Here is an 18,962-nt window from a genome sequence, read left to right as displayed (position 1 = left end):
TCAATAGCTCATGCTTGGGCTTGAATGGCCCTGGAAATTCTCAAAAACACATAAGTGGGTAACAAAGCACACAATCTTGGGTCAGTTTTTCAAAGTATTAGCAAATGATTTAGGACTCCTTTAAGGTTCCCAACAAAACTATGCCTACAAGAGAGCACTTCTGAATTTCTTATTTCTTAAAAAAAAAAAATAGCTCTTTCACTTTTTGATTTTCTACAATAAAAAGATCATGATAATGAAGTAAAAAATGATTTTTTTAAAATTCTGTATTCCAATAATGCTTAATTAAAATACAATTTTATGCTAGGTTACACTGTTACTGTATTTCATGTATACTTTTATAAAGTTATATATTATGTAGCAAAGGATACAGTTTTTAAAAAGATTTTAAAAGATGATATATCAACTCCCTGACCAAAATGTAATCCATTAGAAATAGGCTTCTAAGGGAAAAATATATTCAAATTAGATGTCACAGAGTTCCTTTTCCAAACAAAAATTAACCCAAAGTAAGTGCAAGGAATGCCTGTATTTTTCAAAGGTTTACTTTAAAGATCATTTTAAAGATAAGTTGAGATGAAAATATAAAGTAAGGAAGAAATCTAGAGTAATAAAGATGTTTAAACAATATACCTCTTCCTCCTCCCCCTGGAAGCAAAGGTGAGAGTCTGAGTGGACCCTCCAACAAAGTTGGAGGGGAGAGAAAAGCTCTCATTTCAGGTGAAGGTCGACCCAATGGTGAGGGACCATATGGGGAATGCTCTGGAATAATTAAAACAGCATATTTAAATTCATAGTTTCAATTACCTACACTATAGATTAGAATCCTATCTCAGCAGTTACCATCGGGTCATTCTATTGCCAATTTAAATTTAATCTCTGTCCTAAATACTGAACGTGCCTTGGGTTTAGCTAATATGGGATAGAGCTATATATAGAACCATGTGTTTAAGTCTATCTACCAAACAGACACTTCAGTCAATAAAAACATCAAATACACTATTAAGCAAAGGACACCATATTTTAGAGTTATAAGAGGATTTGAGGGGCATGAAGTTTGTTTGGTTTGGTTTGGTTTTGAATGGCAGTATGCTTCCAGATATTTCAGCTGGTGAGGGTTGTACCAATAGACGAGCTCTGTTTAAATCAGGGCCAGATAGGGCCTGTAATGGACTATGAATTACCCGAGTAAAGTTCAGATTTTCAAAAGCTGAAAAAAAAACCCCACAAAATACTCTGAAGGATCAGAAATGATTTCTGATTTATCACCAGTGAAAACTCAGTTTTACACATCAAATAAATCACTTTATCTATAAACCATATGACCAAAAGTCTGATCATTTTACAAACTTCACCATTCTCAAATAATGGTTATACTTCCAAAGATCAAAAATCAACATTATCAAAAAACAAACAAACTTTAATGCCACCCAAAATAATACTTTTCAAAACATGCTAAATTTTATTATGTAGCTTATATAATATTCAAATGTAGTTATAACAAAAGATCAAAGCATTATTTACCCTGAGACATTTTTGCATTTGATTCAGATAAAAATTCTTTCTGTATAACTCCCTCAACTCCAGATGTTGTTCCTATTTGAAATTCATAACAATCTGCTATTTCGTAACATAGAAATACTTAATGAAACTGGACTGTCAAAGTGATTTTTATAACATTTCAACAGTTATTCAAAGAGCAGTCTACCTACAGAAGATAGGTTTGTTTTTACTACCCTAGAAGCTTAATTCCAATTCAACCAAAATTATTTTGAAAAATGTAATAAACTATTTGGAATAGTATGAGATCATAAAGATGCTAATCACTAATGAATGGACAGAAATATTAAATACATCTTCCAAATAACTGGTTCTTCTGGGGGTAATTAAAGCAATCAAAACTCAGATTAATAAAGTTTTCCCACCTTTTCAATGAAGTTTTACATTATTTCAAACCAGCTGTTTTCTTATTTTGAAAATTCAAGCAAATTCCAAAGAATGGTTAATATATAAACAGTCACAATGCTATTCCATTTAAACAATCTTTACCCATTCACTCTCTAAAAAAACAATGAGCACCTTACTATGTACCAAGCACCTTGCTTCCCAAGGAGCTCAAGGTACTACACATACATCATCCTACAAAATGCCACTGAGAAAGCCATTATTCACAGTATTGCTAGAGAACAAAACTCAGAAACTTGGGAGACCACAAGAGAACTCAGATTCGAACCCTAACTCCAAAATCTAAAACATTCATAAGGAGTAGTGTTAATTCACACTAATATAAATGGTATGTACAAAATATAAGTATTTTTTTAATGAGGAGTTAAAAAAAAAAAAAAACTACCTCTGCCAAATGCTGTATTTGGAACATCAAGTGCATAAGGATCTTTTTCTAAAAGTTCAATTTTAAATTCTGTGTCAGTTAATCTGCAAATAAAGAACAAACATCGCTAAGTTACTTATCTAAGAGAAGCACTCACATTTCAAGAAAAATGCCACTATTATAAACTACTTTTTATTATCTCAATATCTACATAAAAGAAGCAGTTCCCTTAAAATTATTCTGATCGAAATACCTTTATATATCCCCCACTATTTATTTTAGGGTAACAGGTTCCTTTTGCCTCATGATAGTGATGTTTTGTTGAGGTTTGGAATTGTTTTGTTCTCTTTCAAAACTAGGCTACAAAGAATACCGTATCACAGAATCCAACTTTTAGAAAGATGAAGGGCCCTCCAAGGTCAGTGAGTTCAAACCTATTATTTTACAACTAAGGAAAGTGAAGTTAGGAGTTCAAATGATTTATGCAAAATTAAAGTACCAGAGTTAAAACTCAAGGCTCCCAGCTCTGAGTCATATAAGCTTTCCATTGTAGTGTTACCCGTACAATTTCAATCATAACATAAAATTGGAATCTGATTAATTCATCCTACTATTTTATTCCTTTCCAAACCTTTTATCTGAAAAATAGGACATTTTAAAAGAATCTTATTTCTAGCTCTATACCATTAGATCTGAAATAAAACATTTAATCATATGGCTTTAATTTTTGAGTAGAAAAGATAAGAGACTAAAACTAATACTGGATAATGCTGATAGTACATTCTGTCAAGAAATTATGGGAAGACTTTTACAGTCTTCATTGAAAACCATTTACTCTTCCCTTCAATCGAACACTGTGCTCTTTTATCCTCTCTTTCACTTTGTTATTGTAAAGCAATGCCATCCAATATAATAAAATCATGGAAAAAGAAAAATAAACATTCTATCCATTTATTCATTAAAGATGTTAATACTCTGCGAATTACCATGTCAAAGGGATGTATCCTTTCTATCTCCATCTCTTATGATCTCCTTCTACCCACCCCAGTTTAAACAGAAATTTTTTAAGTTATACTTTTTACAAAAAAAATCTATGAAAAGTTTCTTTCTGTTACAGTAACCTCTAAGACAAGTGTTTCAAACAAAAAATCTAGTAAACTCTAATAGAACTAAGGTGTACTTTATTACTAGATATGTTCACTGAAAGTCTGTTTATCCTTATACTACTTAATAAAATAACAACTAAGAATAAAAGTCATAAGCAAAGTTTTTAAAGTATTCCTACTAAGATACTTACTTTTGTCTGTTGTGAGCATTTTCTTTCCTTAAATCATTGAGGTTTCTTTCAGCAGTCCGAGCGGCCAACTTAAGGAAAATAATATAAGCATACATAAATATCTCAATAATTGCATACAAATATACAAAAATTGCATACAATCACTTAAGTATGCAAGTATGCATTTCAGTAAACTCAATGTAAAAAAAATTTAATTTAGAAAATTATATCAAAAAGGAATGAGTTTCATACAACCAGATGAGCCTAAGGCTGGAGTTTAATCATGTACTTGCCAAGAAATGCTTTCAGCTAGATGTGAAGTCAAGGATTAGAATTACTTGGTGTTGTAAATATCCAAATAACATGACAAGAGCAATGGAAGAGGACCCAAGCTTAGGAATGGAGACTCAGAATTATTATACGTGGCAACACTGGCAGTGGGACAAAGTAACTGTCTCTGAAAAGAAATCACTGTAATTCTGTGAAACCCTAAAGGTCTAAAAATGCTGGTAAAGGCCATTTTTTTTAATGGCTGAATATCATCAAAGCATGCTGCATGTTTATTAAGTACACAGCACTGTAGAGATATATTCCTTAGTCTTTTACATTTACTTAGAGACACTTTCCTTTAATAAAAATCAGTACCGATACATATGTTACAAGAAAAAAAGCTTATACCAAGAATATGCAATAAACCCAAATAGCTGTGGGTAAAATTAAGCTTGCATAGAATACTACATGTTTCCCTGTTATTCTGTGGACTCTCCAGAGTAGAAGCAGCGGAGTGTGGAAGATCACACCTGCCAGATTAATGCAGTTCACTATCCCATGGATGGAGGAGCCTGGTAGGCTGCAGTCCATGGGGTCACTGAGGGTCGGACATGACTGAGCGACTTCACTTTCACTTTTATGCATTGGAGAAGGAAATGGCAACCCACTCCAGTGTTCTTGCCTGGAGAATCTCAGGGACGGGGAAGCCTGGTGGGCTGCCGTCTATGGGGTCGCACAGAGTCGGATATGACTAAAGAGTGACTTAGCAGCAGCAGAGCAAATGTGAGTCACCAAAAGGTAGGTAAATTAACTCAGTCTATAATTTTGAACTGTACCTGAGTATTGACTTTAACTGGGTAAATATTCACCAAAAATATAGCTTAACCACATGTTAGCACTCAATGTCAAAAAGATTCCAGGTGTAAATCTTTTTCCGAATTATATAATCAATTTTGTACTAACAAAAAAGAACACCACTGTAACAATTTTTGTTAACAAAATACCAATTCATTTAACTTTTAATGATGCAGAACTAAAATCATTTCTAAATGTTTGCTAATGTGTAACATATTTACTCTTAAACATATGGCACAAAAATGTGTAGTTAAGCCAAAAGTAAGTTCTACTCTGTTTATAGTATAGTATATATTAAAGATATACCTACAACAAAGAAATATAAAAATAGACTGATGACAGTGATTCACACTTGAAAAATTTAAACCCAGAAGTTAGCAAAACTGTAATTTTAGTAACTAACCAACCATACTGTATTCTAAAACATTTATATTCAGATATTGAACACTTACAATATGCAAAAAAGATTCTGTTAGGTACAGGTGTTAAGAAGGAAAGCAAAACAGTCCCTCTAAGCTTAAATCTGTGGTAAGAACAAATACAAATAACCACAGTACTTGCCACAGAATAAAAAAAAAAAAAAAAAAAGTACTATGACAATTTAAAGGAAGAGTAAATCTAACAGGATGGAGCAAAGAAATGCTCAACAGAGAAAGTAACACCTAAAATTAAGAAATTATTTATTACAGTAAAACAGTGGACGTAAACTAAGAGTCTATAAAATGAAGAACTTCATAGAAAATATAAAACTTCATAAAAATATCTATGATATATTAAGATATGTTATAAAACATTAATATGTGATCTTGTTTTTTTAAACATATATATGTGCTTTATGTCTCAATATATCTATAAAAGCATGGAATAAATTAAAGTACTACTGCTAATTACTTCTTTGTACTTTTCTACCTAGTATAAACTTTTGTTCACTGAGTATATATTATTTTTATAAAATATCTGTTTAGTTTGAGACATGAAGGGCATATTGTTTGCATGTTTTAATTTAAGGTCAATGTCATTATTTACTAAACAAGAATCTCAATGTATTGAAAAGAAAAAGTATAAGACTTGGAATCTGAAAAAAAACCTGTAAGACTTAGAATCTAAAAGGTCAATGTTTCAATCTCCAATCTTAACTCTCTAATCACATGACCGAGGGCTGTTTCCTTATCAGGAAGACCTGAATTACATTTATTGTATGGACTGAGTAATATATGTAAAATGCCTTAGAGTACAGTACCTAGAATATATGCAATACTAATTAATAAACATCAGTTCCTCTCCATCTTTAAAAAATAATTTGCATCTGAGCATTTAGAAAGGGGTGAAGAAGACTAAATTCATTTCCAAGACCAGCGTATTATTTCAATAACAAATCTTCACTTGAACCCTCATTTCAGAAGCATATAAAAGCTCAAAATTGGGAAGGATCCTGATATTCAACTTATCTAATTTCTTACTCTAAGCTGAAATCTCCATTCCAAGAAATATCCATGCCTAAAAATAAAAATATCTTCCAAGCTTCAGTACAACAGTGATAATTTAACAGTTAACATTTACTGAATGCCTACTATATGTCAGGTACTTGACTATCAGAATCATCTTATTTAATGTCATCACAATAACTCTGAAATAGATACTAATAATATCTGTCTTTAGGTAAGGAACAGGTGGTAGGTGATAGAACCAGGATATCAACCAAAACAAGCTGACTCCGGACCCCATATTCACCTACTGTGCAAATCGCTTCCCCTTGAAGACTTTGAGGGGCAAGTCTTTCAAAGGCCAGCTGTTAACAACAGTTCTTCATGTTAGAGAGACCACCCTGATCATTACTCAAAATCTATATAGTTATCACTTCCTCATACAGTTCCTCCACAGCAATGACATGTCATTTCTCATGATGGTCTTTTTCTTACTGTGTAACAAGTAATTAAAAATCAGAAAATCAGATGCCCAAATTATATTAATATAATTTTTAGAACTAGGATGGGCTTTAGATTATTACTTCAGCTAGTCCCATTGTTTTACAGATGAGTAAACAAGCCTAGAGAATTTTAAAAATTTGTCCACAAGTAATTAGCTGGCAATACACTGCCTGAAAGAAGTCCATGAACATTGCCTCACCTCCCCCAGAGTATAAGCCCCAAAGAGTAAAGCTCCTTGCAAAGAAGTAATATGCTAAAAGCAGAGAAGGAAAAATCAGATTTTGTGAATAACTGTATCATAACAAAGTATTTAGTTCATAAGGGATGTAATTCCACTACTGGTGAAATTAAAAGAAACTGATTTTTTTAAATACTACCTTTTTTTCTCAGTTATAAAAGTGTACCCTTACACTGCGCATCTAAATTAGGAAAAAAAACAATTTGACAAAAAAGCCTAAGAAAATTTAATACTTACCCAATTATCATGTGCTTTTTTCTCGTGAGAAATAACCTGAAAAAGAAAAGTCATTAAAATACTACTAATAACTATTTTTTTCTGTAAAAAACATTCACACCTACCACTATGATTTAATGTAAAACTCACAAACTCAGAAATAACTCAATCATCTCTAAAATGTCAGCAAGTATTATTTTAAAGCAAATTTTCATATACATATGATCTACTCTATTATAGTTCTAAAAGAAAAACAATGTAAAGACAACTGAAATTTTTGTCTGGTACATTTCTGTTTTACACAATAATCAATTACAATAGGAGGTACCAATTAAGAGACAACTAGCCAGACTGGTTATATATATATAGGACCCTAATGCTGCCATATGTTTATTTCTTTATGCAACTCAAATTCCCAAATCAGCAATAGTTCACATAGCAACTTTAAACAATGTCTCTTGGCCCAGAATCTTTGCTCCCTAGAAATGTTCCGCCACACGTGCAAAACCTCAAGAGACTAACTACATTCCTGCATCAAAACAGGTATGAATTCAAACAAATCACCACCGTTTTAAGTTATACACACACACGTACCTGTCCTTTATAAGAATGAACAGTTCTCTCCAACTCTTCCTCTAGATCTTTGGCTCGCTTTCTATAAAGAATAAGCAATTATTCTACTTAACATAAACTAAGAAATGACAAAACACACTATGTCTACTGAAAATATTAATTAATTTAATACCTAGACTGCTTTGTTTCATGGAACGCTAGAACTCCACATGTTCATCACCTTTGGTGGTGCTGATTTAGTTGCAAGGTTCTAAAGCATATTTTTTTCCTGATATAATTTAAACATTAGGTAAGCTTTAGGAATACTACTACTTGAGTTTACCTAAGATTTAGATGGAATACTGGCTCATTTTCATTTTTAAGAAGCATACTGGGAGATGTATTCAGATGTCTATAGTCTTAATAGAACTCTAGGAAATTAAAGATCTGTGAGAAAGAAAATGCTATTACCTTTATAAGACTAAAAAGACTTAAAGTTCATAAAACTATAAAAAGACCTTATAAGACTAAAAACTTCTTTTGGATAAAATTCAAGCTTGCTCTTCCTAATGCAAAATGAAGTATCACAACTATTTGGAGTACTGCTGAATCTTATCACTTATTTTCTCTAGGTTTTTATTATTTCTATTATTTTAGGATCGACTATTTCAGTAAGGATTGAGCTAAGGTAAAAACTAGATTTATGGTCTTATAAACACTTCTTCATAACTTTAATTAAGGCTTATTCTTCTTTTTGCAGCATACTTCTCAAATTGATTAATATTATATACATTCTTCCCCATGTGAACCAAAGAGGAAAGACCTTAAAATTAGTCACATTCATAAAGTTCTTAACTTTAACATAATATAGGATTGCCCATATTCAAATCCAACTAATCTAAGAGATTTTGAATTACATAGAGTAAAAGAAAAACTTTTTTTTTCCTTTTTATATTTTCTGTATAATCACATAAGAGCAAGACATCTAAAGGAAAAATAATTAAATTAAGGGCATTTTTTTTTTAATTGCTCTATTATTTTTTTCTGCTTTTGGGCTTTTGTATGGATGCCCTTCCTACCTCAAAAAGAAAGGGGTGAAATATATTCATACCTATAGGTCTCCAGCTCTTCAGCTGCATGGTTGATCTTTTCATCAGCTTTGGAAAGTTTCTCCTCTTTCTCTAATCGGTAATTTTCCTCCATTGTCAATTTCCTTAAAACAAAAAGTGTTTTATTTCTGTTATTGTATGTCATAAAATAATCAAAGGTATATTTTTAATTATATCACAACTGGTGATTTATTCTACTGCTTCCCATAAAGCAACCTGCAAATATCAATAAAGACATCACATGTAAGAAAAAAACAAATGTACCTGAGTGTGGAATTTAATATTATAGACTCAAATTGTAAAGCACCTTATCTAATACAGTACTACTAATACAGAAGCTTTAAGAGTTCACCATTATCATTTATATTTTTATCACTGAAGAAAAAATGTTTCAAAATCAAATAACTGTCTTAAAATAAACTGATGAAATGCAACCCAATCATAAATTAAGAACTTTGAATAACCACATAGTGAAAGTGAAAGTTGCTCAGTCGTGTCCAACTCTGTGACCCCATGGACTATACAGTTCGTGGAATTCTCTAGGCCAAAATACTGGAGTGGGTAGCCTTTCCCTTCTCCAGGGGATCTTCCCAACCCAGGGATCAAACCCAAGTCTCCCACATTGCAGGTGGATTCTTTACCAGCTGAGCCACAAGGGGAAGCCTAAATAATCACATAAGCTGAATGCAAAACATTTTTAAGCTTTTTTATTTGCCACTCAATGGAGTGACCAACATAATTTATTACCTGTGAAGTATCATCTCATTTTCTTGATATAGTTCAGTCATTACTTTAAGTTTCTGCTGAAGTTTTTGAGTTTCACTTTCGAACTGTGTATTTTCTGACTGTAAAGACGCTTGTTCAGTCTGGAGATTTTTAATACACTCTACAGAAAAATTTTTTAAATCACAATTAAGGGAGCAAATATTTTGAGATATACATTAATATTTTATAAAAATAAAAATTACAAAAACTAATTATTAATAAACTAAATTCTTTCCAACAGAAAATGGATATTTTGTTCACTTTAACATGTTAAGAACTATATAAATTATTATAACTTTTTTTATTATTTAAGGATTTCCTAAAAAAAAATTCTAAAACCTTGAGTACTCTTTAATTCTAGCATCTAATTTTCAGTCTAGTAGACAAAGTCACTAAAATTCTCAAAGTTTTGGTGATGAGGATTTTGACGGCAAATACTTTAGCCTAATATTTTCTGTGAATCTCTCCTACATGATTAATAATGCATCTTTTTTCCCTAATAAAAAGTTGTTTACCAATTAATACTTCTACCCAGCCTCTTTTTAAGCCAAAATTTTTATACATGTTAAAAATCAAGCCAGAAATTTGGATCTTCTGATAATGAATACCCCAAAGTCCTGCTGGCTTACACCAGATCAAGACTGGGAAAGAAAATACCAATTTTAGCTTTGTTTCAACCTAAAAGAATCATCAATGAAAATTAAAATAAACAATTCTAAGTAATTATTACTATAAAATAATTAGTGGATGTACTAATTAGATAAATTATTTCTCTTTCAACATAATTCAACTCCTCTAAGACTAAGGTGACATCTCCCCAGAAAATGGGTATGAATCACGACCATACCACAAATCTTGAAACAAGGCAAAACTCACTCTGCCTAAACAGGACAATTCCAAAATCATACTAACAATCATTAGAATTTTATTGATTTATGTAATGTTATATAATTATTCTGAAACATCTACTAATTAAATACACACACCAAAAAGATAGTTTAATACCTTAACATTAAATGATTAAATGTGCAGGAAATTGTCCACAGCTTGTCTTTCCAAGAAATTTTTAAATCTAGATCAGTAAAGTTTGTTGACCTTTGGCCTTAAGCTATTGCCATGTCATCTTAACAATTCTTAACAAGCCATTGTTAAGTCACTTAACTGACATTCATGTTGGATATTACTTCTTTTAAAATTGGATCATCTCTATTTAAAAAAAAATTAAACCAACATTTAAACCTTCATTATATTTTTTCACTTCTACCTTAACTATTTTGTTTCAAATCCTCTGTATCTTAAAATAACACTGTAAATGATTACCAAAAACGGCAGGGTCAGAGGAGAAACAATTCAGAAGAAAACCTTTCTGTTCTGAATAGAAGACCAATTATAGAAATTTATCTTTCATGACTCCCTAAAATAAGAAAGATTTGCAAGAAGGGACACAAAGTCTCCAAAACTAGTTTTAGAAAATTAGTAATTTGCCAAGATACCATATTAAGTGATGGGGTAACTGGTGAGCAAATTCATTACTATCCTAGCACTTACTACAAGTTCCTCACTGAAAGCCTGTTAATGTACTAAAATAGGGCTTCCTTGAAAGTAGGCTTCATATCTTTTCCTCTTGTAAATCTCCCCTATAGGAGATTTTAGTACTCCCATATAGGAGTACTAAAAGTATAGGCTTTCAGTACTATACATTAGCAAAACTTTAAGTTAATATTAATGTTTTTCAAAATTCAAAAATAACCCAACTACCAGTACCATGTGAATAGGGCAATAATAATTTTTTAAATAATCTGTACCTTTGGTGGTTCAACCTTTTCAAAAGATGTCTTATTATAAACACAGTTTACCTATTTTAGAAATTTTTGGAAATATAGATAAGTAAAAAGAAAACAGAAATCCGTCCATGATCCCATATTCAAAGAGAATCATGGCTGACATTTGAGAATGTCCTTCCATCATTTTTTTTGCTAACAGTTATGCTGATTTTTTTTTTTTTTTTTTTACAAAATGGAATGTTACTTACATCAACTTTTAAAATTTTGGAACATAACAGTATTTGTTCACTTTAGGAAAAAAAATGCTATCAGCAAAATTAAAAAACAAATCTTTTCAATGATAAAAAACATCAGTTCTACAGGTCTAACATCATTCCCATATATGTTAATATACTATGCAAGGACATTAGAGGAAAAAGCTGTACCAGAAAAAGATCTATGAAATATAGAAGTACCACTACTAAAAATCAAATTTGCAATTAACAAAGATTTTTTAAATTAAGTTTTAATTTGCTACTTTTAAACAACTAAAACCATACCAAATATTTGACACTGAAATTAAAAGTACAGCTTTACAGGTTTTTTTTTTAAATAATGCCATTGATTTTATATAAATATGGAGGAAACGATACAGCTTTACCAACAATAAAAACTCAGACTAACTTTTCACAAATAACGAACAAAAGTAAAAGTAAAAAAAAAAATCAAATTGTATCTCCCCATAATTGATTCAATTAATGTTCTGTTCTCTATAAGGAGACATATTTATTTAGAGAAACTCTGTAAATCTATAGATTATCTACCTGTAAGCTCTTCTTTTGTTTTATCAACTTCAGATAATTGAGTGTAAATTTGGTTTCTTTCTCCTTCTAGGGTTTTTAAAGAAGCTCTTAACTTCAAAGAATGGGAGAAGGAGAAGAAAAAAAGCAACATTAAACAATTATACCAAAACAAACAAAAATCTCAATATACCATCCTAATCCTTTGAAGCTCTTTTACACTCCAATGAAATTACTGCCCAGACTACACAAGCCAACAGTGGAGTTTCCATCTTAGAAAGTTAGCAAAGTCATCAACACACGTAAACCTCAAAACAGGAATAAAGAAACCAGTGATTAATGTTTGAACAGCAGCTGTTTGCTTTCAGCACATAAATTTTGATCAAAGCACCCTTCAAACTACATTACTGAAACTTCACATAGATCAATAAAGATCAGGATACCACTACCAGGATGAAAGAGAATAGGGATAAACCACAAGAAAACAAATCTAGTACATACTTCTCAAGATAAGATACAGGGCAACAGAATATTAGAAAACATGAGACCTGAGAATGAAGAACATCCAAAGAGGAAAGTATGGGAAAATATGTAGCAAACATTAATACAGTCCTTATCCAAAGAAATGAGTGCACACCTTGAAAATTTTTATTGCAATAAATTCTAAAACCTAACAATATGAATATCTAGTTACCATAAAAAAAATAAAAAGCAACTGAAGAAAATTTTGATCACTTCTAAAACTTCTATCACTTATACGGTAACCATAAAATAGACATTTAAAACAGTTACTAGGATATATGGATTTAATCCATGCTTTATTTGTTTCTCTATATTCTTATGTAGTAATGCAAACCTTAGCAGCATGAACCAGTTTCTTCAAAGCTCCTTTTGGTTGATTATCTGTAACGAAAAACAAAACCATAATAACTTGATAAAACAGTACAATGCCACAACAGACAGCCAAATGATTTTATTAGTTCACTCAACTAGAGCTTTATAATCCCTTGTTACAATAAAGAATTTAACATAAGGCACAACGGCCTCAGACCTGCTCCCAGGAAGCTAAACCAAAAAAGCAATGGAATTATCATAGTATCCTGTAACATGGTTCTTCATCACTAACTCCAAAAACAGAGTTAAAATAAACATTTGGTAGTCACCTAAATCTAGCCCCCAGTTTCGATTATTCTTAGAATTCCTCATCAGACAAAATATGAGCAGAATTATATTCCAAATTAAAATAACATTAACCATGAGTTTTCTCATAATAACTAATTACAAGATAAAGCAGAAGTAAAAAAGTACAAACAGAACTATATGTATTTACTTTGGAGCGTACTTTTCTTCCAAGACATTAATGTTATCATGAAAGAAATTCTTTAAAAAAATCACTCCTTCTCCTTAACACATTTTTTACTGATATAAAGGACGGAGGGAGAGAAAAGAGAAAGGTTACAAAAGTCAGAGAAACTATCATTGGGGGAAACTCAATGAAGATACCTGAGACCTCTTTTGTACTGTTCTTACAGTCTTCTGTGAGTCTATATATCAAAACAAGAACAAGATGTTCTTTTTTAAAGTCAAAAGAACTGTTCTGAAAATATACTAAGTGGCTATAGGGAACCTAACTTTTGCTGAGTTTTCATACTGCAACCAGCAACGGCAATAGACTTTGGGATGGTCAAAATTAAAGTACTGTCACCATATGAAGAATCTAAAAAAATGCATCCTAAGGCGTTCATTTATATAACACTCAATTTTCCAACTACTCACCCATCCATTTGATCGGCTTACAGTACAGGGGAAAACAGGCATGGAAAGAATTATGACGCAGTATGAAGACTGCTATGGTCGTGGTGGTGGTTTAGTCGCTAAGTCATGTCCGACTCGTGTGACCCCTTGGACTGTAGCCCACCAGGCTCCTCTGTCCATGGGATTTCCCAGGCAAGAATACTGGAGTGGGTTGCCATTTCCTTCTCCAGGGGATCTTCCTGAACCAGGGATCAAACATGCGTATCCTGCATTGCAGGTGGGTCCCCACACTGCAGGCAGATTCTTTACCACTGAGCCACCAGGGAAGCCAAAGACTGCTATGATGTACAACACACAAAAAGAACAGAGGTGAGGAAGGCTGAAAGTCTATCTATCTGAGGCGCTGAAGACAGATTTACTGAAATGGAGCTATCCTAGCTGACAAAACCACGAGGGATAGTGAGAGAGGAAAAGAATGTTACACAAGTATATAAAGAGTATTATAACAGCACATGGGGAACTAAAAGGATATACCAGAGCCAGTCGTCATTTTCAGTAAAAGAAGATGAGTTATGACTTAATACCTAGGTACGCATCATTTTCTGAGTCACTCTTCATTTCCAATTCCAAGTTATCATCATCTGCAATGTCTTCACCAAGCACAGCAGTCCAGTCTTTCATCTTTCGTAAGCGCTCTGTCAGAGACTTGACATTTACCAAAGGGGGAAACAAAAGAGGGTAATGCCTTATGCTGGCTTTATAACCTCTGAATGCACAACCGTAGTCTAAAAATTAATCCACACAGATAAAAGTACATGAGCTCTTACTCTCTACCCAGCATAAAATATGTAAATGCTCTCAGAAACTAACATTTATTTACTATTAAGGTGTACAAGTTAAAAATAACAACTGGTTACTCTTAAATCAAATATGAAAAGTGAAAACTGAAAGTGTCAGTCGCTCAGTCAGGTCCGACTCTTCGTGACCCCATGGACTGTAATTCTCCAGGCAACAATACTGGACTGGGTAGCCATTCATTTCTCTAGTGATCTTCCAACTCAGGTCTCCTGCATTGCAGGTGGATTCCTTACCGTCTGAGCTACGAAGAAAGCCCAAATCAAATAAATATAATACCTAGTAATGGCCCATTTTTTCTAAACGTACCACATGACTATACAGTAACAAAATATTTCTTACATGGTATTTCTCACCAGCCACAGTAAGAGTAGTCATTAACGTGAGAGTAAATTTTGTGTGAAGTTAAACAAATCCCCAAGTAACGTACATGATATATGAAAAAAGAGATTTCACAGATTCAATTTATTCAAGTAAACAACTAGCCGAGGGGATCAACTGACACAACTGACAAATAGAAAAAGAAATTGTAAAACAGAATCTAAGTTGGAACATCAGAGGTTTTGCTACAGTACTTTTTGAATTTTCTTAGAGAGGCTCCTCTGTCCATGGGATTCTCTAAGCAAGAATACTGGAATGGGTTGCCATGCCTTCCTCCAGGGGACTGTCCCAACCCAGGGATCGAGCCCAGGTCTCCTGCAATGGCAGGTGGATTCTTTATTGTTGAGACACTGAGGAAGCCCCAAAAACATCCTTAGTAGTGAAGTAAATAGCGTAAATGTATAGCTTTCAAGATGACATCATCCACTTCACTGTGCAGGTTACAGAATGTTAGTTGTACATCTTATTAGTTAATATAATAAACAATATTTGAGTATCTATTAAGATTTAAAAGTGTAGGCAGGAAAAACTGGTAGAAGGGAGAGATAAGAAGTAGGAAAAAAATCAATAAATCTTAACAGTAATACCAATTATCTTATTCCTAATGGAGTTAAAGTACAATTAGATTTACTTAAAATATTCATCTCTGTAAAAGTACATATACCAGTTAATCTAGGCATTAAAGATATTCATATTTATATTCAATGCATATAATTTCATTTGTCCAATTTATAAAATTCTTTCCAACTCTTCTCATTAAGAAAAAAGATGGCAATCTTAAGATAAAAGCCAAAATCCAAAATCTTTTGTCTTTCTTCATTAAATATCTAGGCTAAAACAGAAGAGAGAAGAAAAAGGACACAGAGAATGTGTGTGTGTGTGTATGTGTGTATACACACTACAAATCTACAAGTTTTCAAAGAACATTTGGCAACACGGATAAAAACACAGTACAACTAGTAATGTTTGCCAAAAAGTACATCTCCTCAAAATAAAAGCTGCTAAAAACAAAACTTTTTATATTTCAAAATTAGTATAAAGTTTTAGCTTAACTCAGTCATTAAACTAGCAGGGCTGTTTACCTTAATCTGATTTTCTTTATCACACAGAACTTGTTCCATATGTACTTTGGAGTCTTCAAATGTTATTTTCTGTTTATTAAGCTCATTCACTTGTTCTCTCCATTCTTCAGCTTCTTGTAAAAGCTAAAATTTAAGCCCCAAAGAAAAAGAAAAGCAACTCTTATTATCTCATCATATTTATATGCAGGTACACTTATTCATGGGCTTCTCTTGTGGCTCAGCTGGTAAAGAATACACCTGCAAAGCGGGAGATCTGTGTTCCATTCCTGGGTTGGGAAGATCCCCTGGAGAAGGGAAAGGTTACCCACTCCAGTATTCTGCCCTGGAGAATTCCATGGACTGTACAGTCCATGGGGTCACAAAGAGTTGGACACAACTGAGCGACTTTCACTTTCACACTTATGTATATAAGGTGTATCATTAAAAGAACCTCACAAAAAGAGGAAGTAATTCATATTATTGCATCAAACTCAGGTGCAGATGCACTTATTTATATATACCTAGGTGCACCACTAATAAATAGGCTTCCCCGGTGGCTCAGTGGTAAAGAATTTGCCTGCCAGTGAAGGAGGCCTGGGTTTGGTCCCTGGGTTGGGAAGATCCCTTGGCGACAGAAATGGCAACCCACTCCAATATTCTTGCCTGGGAAATGCGATGGACAGAAGAGCCTGGTGGGCTAGAGTCCATGGAGTTCCAAAGAGTCCAACACAACTTAGCAACTGAGCACGCATGCACCACTAATAAATATTATGCAACGCAGTGTGTTGCTAGGAAGAGTGAGGAAAAATGAGGTGGTGGGGAAGAAGGAGTGTCACGAAGAAAGGAGGGAAGGGAGGAAGGGCTCCTTTTTTCAAAGAACTTTTAAAACGTGGGCTTTAAAGTAAAATAACAGACTTTAACATTCTTCAACTACTTACATGATAAATGTATATCAAACTAAAAGCTTTCTGAGACACATTTGTTAGATTTGGCCATTTCTTGCCATTCTTTATATCCCATATAACATGTCATACCTTATTTATATTAAAATTTATTTCTTAATCATGTGCTATTTTATGGCTAACTAACCTTCAGAAATAGCCTAATCTAAAATAGATCAAATTCTGCATAAACAATCTTTTACTGTATAGACTTTTACAGAGGAGAACTTTCTCAACATGAATAAAAGGTAAAGACTGTCATAAAAGATAAACTCAACTACGTAATGCTTAAAGTTTTACAAATCAAAAAATAACAGAAATAAAATTTAAAATATAAAAACAAGCAAGTGACTAGAAAGAAATATTTATATATATCACAGGGTTAATAACTGCAATATGCAAAAAGCTTTTAGAAGTCAATAAGAAAAATAGGTCTCCTCCCCCAAAAACAGAACCAGCAAGTGATTTACAAAAGAATCAGCCGATGTATGTATGTATATATATATATATATATATATACATGGAAAAAAGGCCAATTTTATTTAATCTTTAAAACTCTATTCTATTAAATAGTAATTACTGGGTTTCCCAGCAAAATCAAGCCTTCATCAGCATATTCCCTGGCATACAAAAAACTAGTCTTTCTCCACAGATGTTAGTAAAATAAGACAATTTTGACAGATTAAAAATAAATAAGAATTGAAGACTAAAACTTGGATTTGGTGACTGGCTGATCTTTAGTGAGTTACTAAGGAGACTGCATACATAGCAAGCCGTCTTATAAGGTTAAAGAAGGAATGTGTTAGAACATGGAGTCAGTGCATACAGAACAGTTTATTTCAAAAACTCTGATGACCAAAAGGAGTTAGATTAAAGCAGCTATAAAGAGTAAGGCAATCTAGATGAAATATTTTCAGTGTACAGAAGGTCACCTTTGACTATATTGATAACACAGCAAAAGTAACACAGGATGTATTGATACCAGCCACTTTCACCTGAAATCTACTAAGACGACAGTAAAAAGGTTTAAGGGGGAAAAAAAGCATAAACCCACAAGGAAAAAGACAAAATGTGATTAAGAAAAAGATAGTTCCAGAAGTGGAAAGTGATGGAAGCATGGTAAAAGACCAGACAATTGAAATCTAAGGCAGAAGATGGTAGAGTCTAAAAGTAGCGTTGACTTGATACAAACCAGGAAGGCTCATGATTTGCAGGTACAAGTACTAGTTTCTAAATGGAATGAAAAGAGAAGGACTACTCAAAAGTCTGTATGAAAACTAGTTAGAGAAAACCCCATGATCTCCCCACACATACATATACAAACACTCTAATTCTCAGGCCATCCCTCTCTCCCTCTCTCTTTTACATGCACAAACACAGGCATGTGCACACACACTTACACACACACATACACACATCTGGCCAAAGCCTGGAAGGTTATTCTCTGGAGAGCTAGGAAACTCTGGGACAACTGACCCAGGTAAAGGTGTGAGTAATAAGCTGTAAACATAATAGCATTAAGTGAAAACTGACTTACTGAATAGTGAGATACCAGCCCTCCTTACCTCACTAAGCTGCTTACCTCAGTGTTCACAAACAACCCTATACTTCCCCAAACAGGAACTGTGGAGAATTCATCCCTGTGGAAAATGGTATTTGAATACCAATAACTGGGGACCCTCCAATGAAATACCCTAGCCAGATTACTGTGTAGAAAGGCCCACAAGAAACACACACAGGGCTTCCAACTAGATTTGGAGAGCCCTACTATTAAATAAACAGACACCCATGAATCACCAAACTTCTTAGACAAAAGACATAGACTAAAGCAGACACAAAGGAACTTGAAGGAAACGAGGCAACTCAGG

At 33.0% G+C, this 18,962-nt stretch overlaps 1 protein-coding gene across 49 annotated transcripts in view; it reads right to left on the bottom strand.

The window, feature by feature from the left end:
- MIA2 (MIA SH3 domain ER export factor 2) overlaps positions 1 to 18,962 on the bottom strand; it is a 96,129-nt gene that overhangs the window by 20,704 nt on the left and 56,463 nt on the right. For 26 of the 49 annotated variants that reach the window (XM_069559035.1, XM_069559036.1, XM_069559049.1 and 23 more), the window contains 11 exons: positions 16,175 to 16,297; positions 14,441 to 14,561; positions 12,958 to 13,004; positions 12,126 to 12,216; positions 9,521 to 9,659; positions 8,776 to 8,877; positions 7,707 to 7,767; positions 7,134 to 7,169; positions 3,627 to 3,694; positions 2,351 to 2,433; positions 634 to 762 (listed from right to left, as the gene is read on the bottom strand). In XM_069559035.1, the coding sequence (XP_069415136.1) occupies positions 634 to 762; positions 2,351 to 2,433; positions 3,627 to 3,694; positions 7,134 to 7,169; positions 7,707 to 7,767; positions 8,776 to 8,877; positions 9,521 to 9,659; positions 12,126 to 12,216; positions 12,958 to 13,004; positions 14,441 to 14,561; positions 16,175 to 16,297 (1,000 nt within the window). Of the gene's footprint in view, positions 1 to 633; positions 763 to 2,350; positions 2,434 to 3,626; positions 3,695 to 7,133; positions 7,170 to 7,706; positions 7,768 to 8,775; positions 8,878 to 9,520; positions 9,660 to 12,125; positions 12,217 to 12,957; positions 13,005 to 14,440; positions 14,562 to 14,709; positions 14,956 to 16,174; positions 16,298 to 18,962 lie in introns of those variants that run through there. The other 23 variants (XM_069559037.1, XM_069559038.1, XM_069559077.1 and 20 more) reach the window with 2 other exon arrangements.

This window comes from Ovis canadensis, chromosome 18, assembly GCF_042477335.2.
Source record: "Ovis canadensis isolate MfBH-ARS-UI-01 breed Bighorn chromosome 18, ARS-UI_OviCan_v2, whole genome shotgun sequence".
Taxonomy (NCBI): domain Eukaryota; kingdom Metazoa; phylum Chordata; class Mammalia; order Artiodactyla; family Bovidae; genus Ovis; species Ovis canadensis.
Note: the sequence above shows the minus strand (reverse complement) of the source record. Positions and strands in the feature narration are given on the sequence as shown.